This window comes from Vicugna pacos, chromosome 12 (genome assembly GCF_048564905.1).
Source record: "Vicugna pacos chromosome 12, VicPac4, whole genome shotgun sequence".
NCBI lineage: Eukaryota > Metazoa > Chordata > Mammalia > Artiodactyla > Camelidae > Vicugna > Vicugna pacos.
The window spans coordinates 21295915-21313145 of NC_132998.1; the positions used below are offsets into that span (position 1 = coordinate 21295915).

Genomic DNA, 17231 nt, shown 5'->3' on the forward strand with positions numbered 1-17231 from the left:
GCATCCTTGTAACAGCCTAACTCTCCAGACACTCATACCCTGGGACCTTTGCACCAGCTACTCCTTTTGCCCATAATACCCTTCCCACCCCTACCCCTACCCCCAGCTTGACACAGTTCTACTTAGCTGCTAGCTCCAGTGTCACCTCAGAGCCTCCCCTGATTTACCTGGGCATCATTTATTGTTCTTTCCTATATGTTCTCACAGCACCTTCCTCACGCTTCCATTATAGGCTTACAGCATTGCATTGTAGATGATGATAGTTATATTAAAAACAGTTAAAAAAATAAATAAATAGCAGTTACTTATTCCCGTGTCCTAGACCAGGAGCTAGCTTGGGAGGCCCTGGGGACAAAAAGGAATGGATTTCTCTTTTTTTCTCTCCAAGACCCAGCACCTGAAAGATACTCAGTAAATGTTTGTCAGAAGGGGAAGCATTTGTGTGCTCTCTCATTCACTTGTTGAGCAGACAATGAGAGAACATTGTTGGATTCAGCTTCTGCAGATTATGTGCGTAAATGTTGAGTGTTGGTGCAAAACCAGAAGTAACTTGTACTATAGAGTTTGGCTTTTATCTGAGGATAAAGTAGAAGAGTTAACTTTTAATACATAGGTTGTCTATCAAGTTGTACATTTTCTTTGGTACTTCGAAGAGATAAAATGAAGAGAATTATTAATTTTGACATTTTAAGAAGATGGTTAGTATGGAGTATTTGCTTAGGCCTGAAAAACCTTAAAAGGTATACACTTATATGTATATATTACATATATATATCTCCATATATGTATATATTACATATATATATATATGTATGATTTTTTAAATTGCCATCTCTTTAAGGATTTTGTGGCCTAGGATAGAAAGGTATTTATTCATTGATCCAGAATTGTGTCTTTCAGCTGTAAAATGAATGTTAAGGAAGCCCAGGTATGACTAGGCTACTTTCTGGTTTCCTTATATCAGCTCCTGAGCCAGCGTTCAGGTCATTCACTGGGAGCTAGAGGTTATTGGAGCTCTCATTTATTGAACTGTAGTTAAATAAAAATAAGGTATCAAGTTGCCAGCAGCCATCCAGTCAAAGTCTCTAATAAAAGTCTGAAGAAAGTTAGGTGAAGTGATGAGTGTTTCCTTTGTTGTTTTCCTGGACGATGGTTTTCTGTGGTAGAAGCGGACATATAAAAGGTACATTTAATTGAGAAATGTTGAAAACATGACATTCAATGGATTTAACTGGATTTCTTTTCTGCTAATGACTGAGTAGAGCATTGTGTATGGGGGAAACCTTGTAGGGCTGGATGCCAGCAGGACCACAAGGAGCAAAGAATGAACAGGTGAAGTGATGGGGTGGTGGGTTTCAAGGAGAGGGAAATGGAAACCCATTTTATGAATGAGTAAAATTTGAGTCCTATGTCCAAATGTGCATAATTAAGCATAATAACCTGTTATCTTTACTGAAGCAAACGTTCATCAGAGATAGTTACTATTATGTGCTCTGTGGAAATTTAGACATGGTACTTGCATTTAAGGGACTCACAATCTGTAGAGTTCACAGTTCTATAGTAATTGTAATATAATAGCTGTAGCTCAATAATGATTTTAAACCAAAGCAATTGACCTAAATACATAGTTTCCTGTAAAGCCATGACATTTAGGAATTAGCATTAGCCACTTAGCTAGTTTTTGTGAAATATTAGATTTTTTGTGTGTTGTAGGGGATCTTTTGGCTTTCTTTAAGTAAATGATAGACATGCAATCATTACTTTTCTATATGATGCTAGACATTTGGCTCTTAAACTTTTATCTGTTACATAAATAGTTAAATACACAGCCTCTAAATATGTTCCAACAAATTATCTCAAAGGCTAGGCTTGCTTTGTGTAATTGCACACTATGTGTAATTGTTGGACATTATAATTTTGCATCATGAACTTCGGAATCTGAGCTGTAGTACTTATTAATTGTATGACTTTGGACCTAATACTTAACTTCCTGTGCTTTGATTTCTTCATGTATGTCATGGAAGCATTACATAAGAGGATTGCTGTAAGAATTACGTGAGCTAAGCTACATCAAGTATTCATCACAGGATCTGGAACGTAGTAGGAACTGAGTAAATATTCTCCTGTTTGTTGTAAATGGTAAATTGCTTGGGAGGTTAAACTGTGTTCTAGTAGACACTTTAAAATTGTAATTACTGCAATCAGGGAAATAGCCTTAATTTGAAAAAGCATCAATTTGCTGTTAATTCAAGTACAAAAGATTTAAACTAGTTTAAAGGCGTTTCTTTCATCCTCAAAATTTATTTAGAGAAAAAGGTGTGTAAAATTTTATGTTTACTCCATGAGATTCTGTGTTCAACTATATCAGGAAAGAAAGTAAACGTTTAGAGAACGCCTTGAACTTTTGTCAGTGACACAGCCATTCCGAAATGTAAATCTTTGTACTCTCTACAGATCAATGATTTCCACACGCTGTCTTTTTCTGGTAGTAAAAATCAGTCTTCTAGTACGCTCTTAAATGTCTTTGCTTAATTATGGGGAAGTTAATAAAATCTTGCCTCTTGTGCATTCTAAATAAAAGCACAAAAGTGAGTCATTCCGCTCTGTGCTTCCTTCAGCTGGCCTTTTCTCCAGTGTAGTTCAGCTGCGATAATTGATCACCTTAATTTGCTGCCTTTTACCCTGGCTAGCTTTCATCTGGGATTAAGAAAAAAAAAGTACAAATTTGTTTTCCATACTTTATCTGAAAATGTTATCTAGGTCAGCATTTAACTTTTGGCTTTCAAAAGCTATGAAAACTGATGCTTCTGTAGTAAGCTTTTATTCTAAAATAATGCTGAAGTGAATGTAACTCCAAATGAAAATATTATTATGAAAACTTAGGAAAATGGATGCAGCCTCTCTTCCGGTGTCAGAAGTGTTGTAATGCTGGCTTCACTGTCACCTCTGTGCAGTGAGGACTGACTGTGCTGAGAGGGCGGTCTCACCTTATTTTATTCCCAAAGCTTTTATCATCACCCTGCTTCCCCCAGAGTTCTAGGATGAAGCCGTGGTTCGAGCTTAGAATGGAAACCATCTGATTTCATATATGTCTGTGCTAGTTAGTTTGCATAAGTTGTTGGTGACACCATGATTCAGAAGTAGAAAAAGACTTTAAGGAGTTAGATTTTCCACGAGGCAGTAACCTTGATCCACCCTGAACTCCCTTCCCCAGACCCTTATTCTTCTGGGCCAGAGTATCAAGAAGGATCATTTTTAGTTTATTTAAGGAACTTCTTTTCCACTCCCCGAATTTGCACATCTTTCCAAATGCTACATCTCCTTTAAAGGCAGTGCAGGGCCAAACACCCCTGAGAGTATCACTGGTGATGACCCCAGCTGGCCCGTGATCTTTTCTTTTCTGGAAGTCCTTTAGTCTGTGCAGTCAAGACCATCAAATTTACAACTTGTGTTTTTCTTTTCTCAAACCACATTGCATGACAACTGGCCAATACAGTGCTTGACTTGATGAGAAAGCCTGTGTATCTCTCATCTCGCTGAAGCCGTCTCTTGCCTCTGGGAGGGGAATATGGCCGCTGTGATTAGTGATCATTGTGCAGGTGAGGAAACATGAGTTCCACAGAGACAGTTACTCCTCCAAAGGTCACGCTTCTAACTGGAACTGGTGTCCTGATACTCTGTTTTCTATCCCATGTTCACTTTGTGCGTAAGTCTTCTGGTCAAGTGTGCTAACTCTTTCAAAGACTTTTCCTGTTGGGAATGCCACATTTCAGACTTCACTTAGGAGGCAACCAGTTGCAAATTCACTCGTGTACTAGAGGAGGTTTGTCCTACAGATGAGCCATATTTCCAATTTAAAATCTTTTTTTTTAGCAGCCACATTAAAAAAGAGAGGAACGGGTGAAATTAGTTTGAATAGTATCTTTATATAACTCAACATTTCTAAAATTTTAAATTCTAACATTAATATAAAAACTACTAATGAGACACTTTTACATTCTTCCCCCCCCCACACACACACACACACTAAAATTTTGAAATCTCGTGTGTATTTTACACTGACAGCACCCCTCGGTTGGGACTGGCCACATTTGAGGTGCTTGATGTGACGAGTGGCTGCATATTGGGGAGCCCAGCTCTAAAGCTTTTCTCCACAGTGTGGTTGACAGTCAGCTTCTACTCCGATAACCGATAATGTGGAAACACTCCTTAGTTCCATGCCAGATGACAGAAATGAGTGACTCCAAACTAACTAAAATAATAGGCGTAGGCAGAGAAACATGTGGATACCACTCATTCTTGGGAGGGTTTTCGTTGGTGGGTGGTGGTTTGCTCTGCCCAATAATTCGTAATCCAGACGAGGAGCCCTATAGCTTAGAAAGGAAACTGGCCCTTGAGGTGTGTGGTGCGTAGCCTTTCATTTCATTCATTTATTCATTTATTTGCGTGATTTTTCTGGAATGCAAATCTGATTATGTGTCTTCCTTGTTCCAAATTGTCCAGTTCCTCCCCACCGGTGTTTCCTACAGTTGCACAGAGGTAGGAGTCACCTGGGTACTTAATTAAACACCTCTGTTCCAGGTCCACAAACCAAAATAAATGAAAATAAAAATAGCCAGCTGAGGGGCCTGGACACAGCTATTTTTAGTAAGCACCCCAGGTAGTTCTTACCATCAAGCTACTTGGGGAAACTGACCTAACAGGTAACATTTTTGACTCCTTAGCCGGCCGCGTGGGGGCCTGTCCAGCCTAACCCATGGCTAGACCCGTCACCCAGCTGGAATTAGGTTTTCGCACAGAGAGGCACTTGTTACAGCACCTCTGTTCCCTCCTCCTGCCTGTGCTGAAGATGTTTCTTCAGCCTGGGATACCCTTCCCTTTTGTGTCCGCCAGCACACTGCTAGGTCCACCTCAGGACCACCTCAGTGCTCACCACTTGGCCCAACCATGCATGCTCCCCGCACCCCCAGCCTCCCATTGCTCCTCGACACTAGTAAAGCAAGGCCCTGAAGGCCACTAGCTCTCACCATCTGTGTGCGCTGGCTGTCTCCTCGCGGAGGATGGGGCCCGTGACTTCCAGTCTGTTATTTAGAGCCACTAGAAGGGAGTCTGGCGCAAGGAAATAGTCGATAAATATTTTTATAATGAAAGCCTGCTGATTCTTGTAATAATCACATCTCCATCTGTTTCACAGCGGCTTGCAGACGGCAACGTGCTTTTCACCCATACTGTCTCATTTAGTTCTCTCACCACAACCTCGTGAGGTGGAGCTCTTCGTACTTTACGGGATGGAACTGCGAGATGTTAGGCCACTTGCCCCATGTCACGTGGCTTGCGACAGGTGACACCCTAACTCCAACCTGGGTCCAAAACGGTGCAGAGTGCAAGAGAAGCAAACATGTTGGCTTCAGATTTCTAGTGAAATGAAGAAATGGCCTTTGTTTATCTGGTCTGTTCACACACACACAAAACAAAGGTGGCATTTATGGAATATTTTTGCTACAAATTTCTAGCCTTTTTAGGTTTTTTAAGCATATTTCACCAAAGTTTGCACCTAGTGTTAAACTAATCAGCAGCTGTGAGGCTGTATAAATACTCACGTGAGCTGTGGTTATGTGAACAGTTGATGGAACCAGTTAGAGTCTAATTGGGTTCTTCTCTTCAGAGACATTCCAGGGGTTCTCACCTGTCATTTGAGAAAATTCCTTATATCCCTTGGGTGAAGGTACTGATAAACCCACACAGAATGTAGACTTTTTGGATATCATTAGGAAAATTTCTGACCAAGCAAGACCATGAAATAATTGAGGTGGTTTGTGATGCTTTAAACGTGTTACTGCGTTTCTATTCGCTAGGTGGTCACAAGTATCACCCAGTCTGTCAGTTTTATGTCCTGGTCCTAATCAGACAGTAACATATTAGAGAAACAGCCCAGTCTGGTCTCAGTCTTTCATTGAAATATGCATTGCTCTGTGGTTTCACACAAATTTATTTTAAGGGTTAGGACTTCCCTTTATCAGAGCAAGAAAAGCCTCGTTTCCTCTTATCCTAGGCAATTCCGTTTTATTTGGTAACTGTGAGTCAGCAGATTTTTATAGCTTAGAGGGACTATTTCCACTTTAAAAAAAAAAAACAAGTTAATTGAGTAGTTTGAAAACACATTCTTATGTGTATTATTCTTGTTGGATTATTGATGTTGACTTATACTGTGGTGGTGCTCTGGCAGAAAAGAAATGAAACAATAGTCATAAAAAAAACCCAGTAAATTTTAGCCCCGTTAAAATGGCCATTATTAGTATTTAGCAGGTCCTGCCCTCGACTTAAATAATGGCTGCTTAGAGTCCGCTCGGACATGGTGTTTTTCTGCCTGGAAGAGATGGCTGTGTTTTGTGCACTTGTCTGGAAGTCATGGTGATAAGCCCCTCCTAATGTTCTACTAGGTTAATCTTTCCTATACCATTAGCAATTGTAATAATTCATGCACAAATTAGCCCATAATTAGATTTACTATTGTGGCGCACAGATAAATTCAGGATGAAGTGAAAATATTGAAGCCAGAGCCATTTTATGAAGACTTTTAAAGAGCTTCCCCTTGTGTGGTCGAATTTGATAAACTGCTAAAAAGTACTAGGCATGGAAATGTGTAGAGTTATTTTGTTGTTACGACCTTTATTTACCACTCAGAAATGTCTCAGTCAAAATTTCATGGAATGGTGATATTTTGTATAATAGCTATATTGGGATATAAATCACATGTCATTCAACATACCCATTTAAAGGGTACCATTCACTGATTTTTAGTGTATTCACTGTTTTGTAGCTATCAACACAATCACTTGGAACTTTTTCATCACCACCCCACTGCCGCCACCAAAAAAAAGAAAAATCCTGCTCTCCTTAGCAGTCACTTCCCGTTTACTCCAGCTCCTCCAGCCCTTGTCAGCAACTCCTCCTCTGCTTTCTGTTTCGGTGAATTAGTCTCTTTTGGACGTTTCACATTAATGTAATCACACTTTCCGTTAGTGACTAATTTCATTCACTAAGCTTATATTTTCAATATAAGCCTGAATCAGTATGTTATCCCTTTTTATGGATGAATATTCCATTGTATGGCTGTACCTTCCTTTTGTTTTTCTGTTCCCTATTAGTGAACATTTAGGTTATTTCCACTTTTCAGCTGTTATGAATCATGCTGGCCATAAATATTTGTCTATATGTTTCTGTGTGGACATAGGTTTTCTCTTGGGTAATATACCTAGGAGTGGATTTGCTAAGTCTGTGTTAACGTTTTAAGGAATTCCCAGATTGTTTTCCAAAGTGGCTGTACCATTTTACATTCCTGTTACATACATTACATACATATACAGCAGTGTATGCGGGTTCCGATTTCTCTGCACCCTCACCGGTACTTGTTCTGTCTTTTTGATTATAGCCATCCTAGTGGGTGTGAAGCACTACCTTGTTGTGCTTTTGATAGGCAGCTTCCTGATGGCTCATGATTTGAACCTCCTCTTCTGGGAGATGTCTATTGAGATCCATTGCCCATTATAAAAATTGGGTTATTTCTGTTTTTATTATTGAGTTGTAAGAGTTCTTTACTCTAGATACAAGTTCCTTCTTTGATATATGATTTGCAAATATTTTCTTATTCTCTGTGGTTACAACTGTGTGTCTTCTAACCTACATATCCTGCAGGGTATGACGTCTTCCAAGCTCTTCTACCATCTTGCCCAGTCCATCTTTCCATAGCTTCCTAGTGCAGTATGTTGATATTATCACTTAGGATTTGTCTTCCCTACCAACAGGAGCTGTGTCTAACAGTTTTTTTTTTAGTTCCAGTGCCTAAGACCCTGCCTTACACAAAACAGGAGGTTAGTAATGGCTCGAGTAAACTGAAATGAAGCTTGGATCTGAAAAAGAAAGAAAAACAAAAGCCATAAAACCAGGCAGTACTAATCCCCGAAAACTAAGTCACCTGTGGTCCCATCAAAGGATTGATGGAGTGTAGGGCCAGGGCACCACAGGCTTCTTACCTGTTCTGAGCAGTGGACCAACATTCATATGACCAAGCATTTATTGTACTCATTTGTTTAAGAAATCTTTGAAAGTCTTTCAAACGTGGTGCTGTATTAAGTTAACTCAAATCTAATGAGGTTATATTAACAGAAGTACAGCATATGTCCAGGGAGGTGACCTGCCAAATTGTGCTACCTGAAGGCTCTGGGGTAGTATAAAGAATCCAAAGATTTTCTCTTCCTAACAAAACATTTCTTATTATAGTCCTTGTATATTGTATTTCTTTCTTTGTAATATTTTCTTCATTTGTCCTCAACTTTTCTGAATTAAAAAGTTATCACACAGGTTCTTATCCAGTTTCTGGAGCATACTTTTTCTCTCGGTTCCATCCCTCCACTTTTTCACGATTGAAAATGTTGCTGGTATCCTATTTTGACTGGAAAATTACAGATAACTTGAAGTAACAGTTACTCCCCTACAAAATGAGGTTGGAATTTTAACTCTTTACAGTAGAGTGCTCCTCAAAGCTTTCTAGTTCTATTTTAAACCCTAAAGGAAAAGAAAAATCTAAGAATGAGATCCAAGAAGGAAGCTGATGTAATTTTTGTGTACTTCTGATGAAATTTTTACTCTCAGCTGCTTTTATTTCTTATTTGGCACTAAGGTATCTTAAAAAAAATTCCAACCCACTCACCCCTAAAACAAAACAAAACAAAACAAAACAAAACAAAACAAAACAACTAGTTGGCAGCCTAAGACAATTTTTTTTTCACTTAGCACTGCAAGATGTGCTAAAATTACTTCATCTTGAAAGACTTGCTAATATTCCTGAGTGAGAAATACCCCCACCCTTGATTTTTTTTTTTCTTTATGAAACAAAAATAGGTCTGTATTGGTGGGAGAAAGAGTTTGGCAGACATGCTGATTGTAATACTGTAGTGGAAAACACTTTGATTGACTAAAACTCAGATACCGCTCGTTAAAAGCCTCTAACAATGTCTCCATTATGGTGTTCACCACACTTTTATGGGATTAATAATAGGATCCCCCAGTCTAGCAGTGGAAAAACCAAGAGAGAACATTTGAGAATTGCTTTCTCATCTTTCCCCAGGACTCCCTCAAAAAAGTGTTGCCTGGAACATGGCCTTATTGAGAGCAGAGACCTTGTTTCATAGTTACTGTATCTCCTTTGTATGTATTGTCCCCTCAGTCTTTCTCTGTGGAAGAAGAATGGGAAGAAATTGAGGTGTTAATTTGCACTTTGATTTCTCTTAACTCCACTAACCTAGATTCAGCCCTCACTTGTAGGGACTGTGCACTGGCCCTGGGAAAGATGAAATGAGGAAGTTTTCCAGTACACATGTTCTTGTCTTTGGAGGTTAGCCCTGAGTCTTACAACAAAAACAGAATTAGTAGTTGTTAATTACTGTATCATTTTCCAAAACACACATGGTTTATTGTTACAGTCACTTACAGATAGTTTTGTGTGACACACTTTTACTTTTGTGTTTCTACTAAATCTCTAAGTGACTAACCTCCATTGTTCCTAATGTATTAAAATTGTCAGAGGATTCTCTTCAGGACGATATGTGTCGATAATGCTTTGTTCGTCTGAACGATGTGGGAAAAGGGAAAGCCAAGTGAAGAGCTCTTGATGTTGTGATCAGAATAACGAAGTGGCATCCAAGGATTGCCCCATCATGGTTGGATTATTTGAATATAGAAAGAAGTTATGTTGAGGCGTGGCATTCCTATAAACCGTGAAACTGTATTCTACAAACTGGAAATTCATGCACTAAATAAAAATTACCAGATGTCAGTGTTTGTAAGTGCCAACTGGCAAATGTGTGGTGGTTTAGAAGTCTGGAAGAAATGATGCTCACTTCATTGTCATTCAGACTCAAAAAGGCTAGTTGAGGTAGAATGCTGTTTAAAGAAAAAGGAGGAGAACTACAGTGGAATCAGCTACCCAAAGATGTTATGTGTTACGAACTATTATCTGACAGGCTTTAATTTTTTCCCTCATGACCCCATGCATGTTTGTGGCATTGCACATGTAACCCATGTTTCTATTCTAATTTATTACATTCTTTCCTGAGGTGTATCTCATTCTTTTAAAGGATCGGCAGATATCTTATTTAGGGAACCAGCCTGAACATAGTAGCATCAAAAAGGTCCAATGCAGAGCTAAATTATTTTTACCTTGCCCATTCCAGCACACTTCAGTAATTTTCATAAAAGCATCAAATGGTTTCTCTTCTCTCCTTAGAAATTCGAGCTCAACTGGTAGAGCAACAAAAATGCCTGGAGCAGCAGACAGAGATACGAGTTCAACTTCTCCAGGACCTGCAAGATTTCTTCCGGAAAAAAGCTGAAATTGAGACAGAATATTCTCGGAACCTAGAAAAGTTAGCAGAAAGGTTCATGGCAAAAACAAGAAGCACTAAGGATCATCAACAGTACAAGTAAGAGAGACTTGACTCCATTCATCTTTCCAAGATGATACCCTATCTTTTTAATCACCCATTACTGGTCTTAGAATTTTCTATTTTTGTCTGAAAAGCTGTTGATTGGTATATCCCCGGAGATAAAAGTAACCCTCTGGATTTATAATTTATGAGCATAAATTCATTACTTTTTTTAAACAACTTTATTGTGGTATGATTTCTGTTTACAGTAAACTACACGTATTTCAGATGTGCAATTTGATGAATCTTGATAGATGTGTACACCTATGAAGCCACCACCACAATCCAGATACCTAACATTTCCATCCCTCCCCAAGAGGTGCACATTTCAAACTCCCAATTTATCCCTCCCCACCCCTTTTACATTTTAAACAAATAGTATTCTCTTGATATGTTTCTCTTTCCAATAAATACACTAGGAGTTGACATCTACTACAGGTAGATACTTGGATGGGCAGATTTAAAATAGCTGATTCTTCCGTGATGTGACATGAAAACGAGTAGTGAGAGTTGCTTCTGATTACACACACTTTCCTGCTCCCCCCATCATGTTTGTGGTCATTGCAACTGAGACTGACAAGGGCCTTTGGTAAAATGCTTATGGTCTAGCTTAATTAATCCTTATATTAATTGCACAGTTGACCCTTGAACAACACAGGGGTTAGGGACACCTATCCCCTCTACAGTCAAAAACCCACGTACTGCTATCTTTGCTTCAAAATCTAAGGAATTGATACATGACCCACCTAAATGAAATGGTTGTGGATAGAATCAGGACTCAAACTCAGATTCTTTGGATTCTACATATGGTGATCTCTAATCGCGTACAAACTTTTCCCCACGCCTAGTTAATTTTAAGATCTGTAAAATGAAAACACTTGCCTTATATTTATTGAAAAAGAAATCTGCATATAAATGGACCTGCACCGTTCAAACCCCTGTTCAAGGGTCACTGGTTTAAAAATAAAAATTAAAAAAAAAAATACGTGCAGGTTTCTCTGATCATGAAATGAACTCTAGGATTTAAATCTGAGAGACAATGCCAGTTGAGTACACAAGCACACTGACAGGGACGAGCACAGGAGGCCATGGACACACCTGACGGAAATCCATTCTGTCGTGGAGGTGGGGATGGGAAGGTCCAGAAAAGGCCCTAGAAGAGGTGGTAGGTAAATGAAGACCTGAAGGGATAGTTGAGGCCTATAGATCCTACCAGGATGTTCGGGCTTTATCCTGAGGGCTTGAGCCTTTGGAGAGTTTTAAGCAGAAGGATGACCAGCTCAGACCTGCATTTTAAAATGATGACAGGATGGTGGACGGGAGGAGGATATCATTAAGGGAGGGGAGACCAGGTAGAGTGCTGTAATCACGATGACGTGAACTAGCAAGGCTGCAGGGAGACAGGAATAGACTTGTTTAGGAGATATTAAAGAGACAGCCCAGCCTCTGATTTCTGGAAATACAAGCAACTAGATAATCCGAAATTTTTTCTGTGACAGAACTCCCCAAAATGCTGACTGACATAGCCTAGACATCATTTTAAATGTGTAACTGAATTCATAGGAAAGTAAGGGAAATTTCCAAGGGCCAGAAAAGGAAAAGGGAACTGAAAACTTCAGTGGTGGTTGAATCACGCTTTAGTCTCATGTGGGGACAGAAGATGAGGCCTGTGCAGGGTAGGGAGTTGGGAGTGAGGACTTCACCTCCTCACCGTGAATCCTGTTGTGCTGCATCCCAGCCTAGAGCCAGGAGCGGCACAACTACCAGCTCGGTGAGGCAGTAGAACAGGACACCCCCTGCCTGCCTGCACAGGGGGCAGCAACCCCGGGCTCCAGATGGAACGGGGCTGCAGAGGGGCCCATCTTGGCCTTCACAATTTCATTTTACACCCTTCTGTGGCCTGGGAGCCCGCGTAAGAAGTAGAGTAGTTTTTTTTTGAGGAACCTGCATGTGTTTTCCACAGCAGCTGCACCAGTTTACATTCCCACCAAGATGGTAGGAGGGTTCCCTTTTCTCCACATCTTCGCCAACATTCGTAATTTGTGGTCTTTTTATTCCCCCCCTTATTTTTTGTTTTTGTTTTTTTTTTTTAAGTGGGAGAGATAATTAGGTTTGTTTATTTATTTAATGGAGGCACTGGGGATTGAACCCAGGACCTCGTGCATGCTAAGCGCACACTCTACCACTGAGCTATACTCTCCCTCCACCATTTGTGGGTTTTTTTGGTGGTAGCCATTCTGACAGATGTGAGGTGATAGCTCATTGTGGTTTTGATTTGTGTATCCCTGGTGATTAGCGATGTTGAGCATCTTTTCATGTGCCTGTTGGCCATCTGCATTTCCTCTTTGGCGGTTCCACTACTATTTATCAGAAAAAAATAAAAACATGGATTCAAAAAGACACATGTATTGTAATGTTCCTGGCAGCATTAATTATAATTGCCAAGATCTGGAAGCAGCCTAAGTGTCCATTGACAGATGAATGGATAAAGAAGATGTGGCATAGTTATACATATATACACACCCATATATACACACACAATGAAATACTACTTGGTCATAAAAAGGAATGAAATTTTGTCACTTGCTTCAACCTGGGTGGACTTACAGGGCATTATGCTAAGTGAAATAAGTCAGACAGAGAAAGACAAATACTGTATGATGTATCACTTGTATGTGGAATCTAAAAAATACAACAAGCCAGTGAATTTAACAAAGAAGCAAACTCACAGATACAGAGAACAAACTAGTGGTTACCAGTGGGGAGAGGGTAGGGGGCACAAGCAATATAGAGGTAGGGAATTAAGAGGTACAAAGTATGTATAAAGTAAATAAACTACAAAGATACATTGTACAACACAGGGAGTATAGCCAGTATTTTATAACAACTTTAAATAGAGTATAACCTTTAAAAATTATGAATCATGGTATTGTACACCTATAACTTATATAATATTGCGCATAAACTATACTTCAATAAAAAATTGTTTTAAAAACCTTCTCATCATAAAAAAAAGAGTAGGAACTTTTGCAGGAAAAAAAGAAGTTGGAGTCCTTTTGCAGAAGCAAATGGAGAACTATTCTGGATAAGGAATACTTTTTTTTTTTTTTTTTTGGATAACTTTAGCCTTGTGTTGGTCCAGCATAGAAATAAATCTTAGTGATGGTTCCCAGGATGAACAAACATCACATGTACTTGACAGAGACTGGAGCCAGTACTAGACCTGCAGTTATAGAAACTGTCCCTTTTTTAAAGTGATTGCAAATAAGAAGACAGCCCACTCATCCATTCCGTAAATATTTTTGAATGTCTCCTTCTGTATTCTGCACTTGGCAATCCCTTGTGAACTGAAAACGTTCATGGGCCCGTGCACCTAAGTCCGATCCCTGAGTGAATCCAGCTGCCACTTTTTTTTTTAACACCTTTATTGTGGTATGACATTTTTTGTTTCCTCCGGTTTGTTCACTAGTTTTCTTTGAAAGGTGAGCAGCTTGGAATTTTCTTTGACTTGAGTGAGTTTATTAATGACTACAGGACTGAAGAGAACATAATAAGTCTACCAAAAGGACAGATCAGGATTAGGGAAAAAAAATCAAGAGAGTCAGACACCTGGTTTGAATACCAGCTCTGCTGTGTAACTTTGGTCAAGTTGCTTAACCTTTCTGAGCCTTGGTTTCCTAAATTACAAGATTTTATGACCATTAAATGAGAAACATGACAAATCTTTGATGTGACTAACAGCTGACATGGGGGTATTCCTCCTCTTCATGAAACAGATGTTCAATCTTTAGGACCGTAACTTTACCAATCATCTAAGCTGGGCTGTGGAGTCTAGCTCTTACTCAGTTTTGGGGTGCTTGTTGTGTAAGATAATCCTTGGCCTAAAGTAGCCCCTGTGTGGTGGAAAGACCAAGGCTTGGATCAGCCTCCCTGGACTCAGAGACTCTCTGATGCTAGTTTTGGTCTTGAGCAAATCACTGTGCCTTGCTAAGCTTAAGTTCTCTCATTGGTGGAGGGGATATAAGGCCTCTCTACCTTGAATTGTGGTGGTAAAGATTATGTAGAGTTAAGGTGTGTAGAGTCTTCAGACCAGACACTAGAGAGCAATCACTAACTTTACAGAGCACTTACTGTGGATCCTAAGGCACTCTAGCCTGCCTTAAAAATACATAAAATATTAACTCAAACAATTCTCATGATCTTACAATTGTTATTTTACAAATGAAGTAATGGAGGCACAGAGAGGTTTAAATAATTTGGCCAAAATCACGTGGCTGGGAAGTAGCAGCTGTGGGATTTGAACCTGAGCAGGCTCGACCCATATTCCACACCCTTGGCTTGTGTGCTCCCACTGACCTGAGTCAGCACTCAGTAAGTGACAGCTTCCGCTATTATTATTGTTGTTTTACTGTTACCACTTACTATTAAGGCAATAAGAAGTGTTTATTTAATGAATGAAATAATGTTTATTTAATTCTGACCATGGGCAAGGCACTGAGGATACAAACAAGTGTGAAATGTTCTCAAAGAATTTATGGGTTCCCTCAGCATGAAAGAGGCAAATGAAAGTTAGTATAAGGTAGCATTTACCTCTTGGGCTGGGCAGCTGGAGAATATAATAGAGAGCCTTTCTACTAAAAGGCTTCAATATTCTGCCGTAGAACTACTGCGCCTCGCCCGATGGCTCTGGGAGAAAAGGAGGCTTCTGTGGGCGGAGCTGTAAGTTCTTTATGTGCCAGCTGGGAGAATGGGCGGCTTCTCCGAAGGATGCTGGTGCTCAGACCCTCCATCAGGGCTTTCTTCCCCGATAGCCATACCTATTTCTTCTCTCTCTCTTCTAGAGAAGGTTTTGACTTGATACAGTGTTGCATCTTGAATCTGAGGGACTTAAAGGCTGTGCAAGACCTTATTTAATAATTTTTCCCCTAATTTCATTAATACTCAGAATCATAAATGCTCATGAATAATAGGAGGATAACATGGCTGATAAAATAGCACTTGCGTCCCTGAGTTTTGCCACTGTAGAGTTAGGTTTCAAAGTAAAAAACAAAAAAAACAAACGTACTTTTTGTTGTTTTTTTTTTTTTAAACCAGTAATATCTCAGTTGGTCGCTGCTTTTGTTTGGAGTTTTTCTTTAAGATTTTTTTCATGTCGTCTTTTGTGATTTATACCCACTTTCACTTTATTTTCTCGAATAAAGCAAGGAGCGGTTACAAATCTGAAACAGCGTGATGGGTTTCAAAAGGACAACGGGACAAGTCATAAGCCAGTAAATGTCTTGGCTCTGTTCACAAGCCTTGAGACAATGGCTATAAAGTTCTGATTCCCGGGAACACTTTTGGGGAGGCTGGAGGTTATACATCAAGGGATTAATCAGTCATCCTCCAATTTATGTTCCATGGAAAGTGTACCTAGCCAAACCTCTCTTCCAACAACAGACGGGGCATTCAAAGCAGGCTTTGTGTTCAGTGGCAAACCACAGTCTGTCTCTGAGACAGTAGTCAATAGGTTTTTATGTAAACATAAACTGCTTTCTTCAATGGGGTGTTTAAAGCTGAACGCCTGCCTGAGTGCTATGTATGTGAGGGTCCCGTGGCCCTTGTCGGGAGTGTGGTTTTGACTGGTGTTCTTGGTCCAAGTGTTTTCTTCCAAGCCTGGGGAATGGCTGGCTCGGCGCCACCCCGGCCTGGAGGGCTGCTCTGCTGGCTGTCGAGTGTCTTGCTTTGAGCGATGCCCTGAATAGAAAGAACAGGGACAATGCTGGTCTGTTGTGGCTCCTGATTTGCTTTGGTGACTTCCCTCAGCTGCTTGGGGCGGCTTTGAAATTGATGGTAATTCTCTCTTTTCTTCACTTCTTAGGAAAGACCAGAACTTGTTGTCTCCAGTGAACTGCTGGTATTTGCTTCTGAACCAAGTGAGGAGAGAAAGCAAAGACCATGCCACCTTGAGCGACATCTACCTGAACAATGTGATTATGCGGTTCATGCAGATAAGTGAGGATTCCACCAGGATGTTTAAAAAGGTACACCCCGCCCATCCTGCCAGAGTGTGCGTCCCTGTGACCACTTGGCCCACACCCGAGATGGAGGAGGGTCTGGTGCCTTCCTTACTTAATTGTATTCAGTACATATTAGGTTAAAAAAAAATCAGTCAATGAACAGATATTTTAAAGACACCGGATAAAAAGTTGAACCCGAGCAGGCACACTACTAGGCTTGTAAATCAGTGAATCTGTGACCTGAACCATAGGAGCAGAATTTTGAAATGAGGTATACTTGCAAATTGCACTTCTGTCCTTAGGAACGGACTTGCCTGCAGTTATCAAAGACTCAGACCGGAGAGGAAAAGCCTTAAATTCTATGTTTTGGGTTCACACACGATCAGACACTGGTGAAGGACGAGGTAACCAGACGTGATGCTCTATTGGGGAAATGTTATCAGTTTTTTCTCACTCCCACCAAACTAGCAGTGGAGGTTGCAAGAGAGTGACATGAAAAAAAATACCACAGGGCACAGAAAATTCAGTCCCTTACATGCCAGAGAGCTTCCTTCTTCCCAAAACCATTTAAACAAAAAAAAAAAAGGAAACTGGGCCTTTAAAGCTTCTTCTTGTTACAAGTATCAGCAAGCTCCCAGCAATTATTTTTGTTGTCGTTTGGACATTTTTGTTGAGAACAATAACAAAATTGGACCAATTCCTGTGTAGACAGTTCAGCTACTTACCCGGTAAGCTTGGCTTTCGGTTT

The 17231-nt window shown here is 40.0% G+C and overlaps 1 protein-coding gene across 7 annotated transcripts in view; it reads left to right on the forward strand.

The window, feature by feature from the left end:
• The window catches only part of SRGAP1 (SLIT-ROBO Rho GTPase activating protein 1), a 244138-nt gene that overhangs the window by 111364 nt on the left and 115543 nt on the right, over nt 1-17231 (forward strand). For 6 of the 7 annotated variants that reach the window (XR_012078412.1, XR_012078411.1, XM_006205813.4 and 3 more), the window contains exons 2-3: nt 10286-10481; nt 16345-16507. Coding sequence is in view for 5 of the 7 variants with exons in the window: in XM_006205813.4 (XP_006205875.1) it covers nt 10286-10481; nt 16345-16507 (359 nt within the window). In the remaining 2 variants the exon portion in view is untranslated. Of the gene's footprint in view, nt 1-5215; nt 5342-10285; nt 10482-16344; nt 16508-17231 lie in introns of those variants that run through there. The other variant, XM_072973004.1, reaches the window with a different exon arrangement.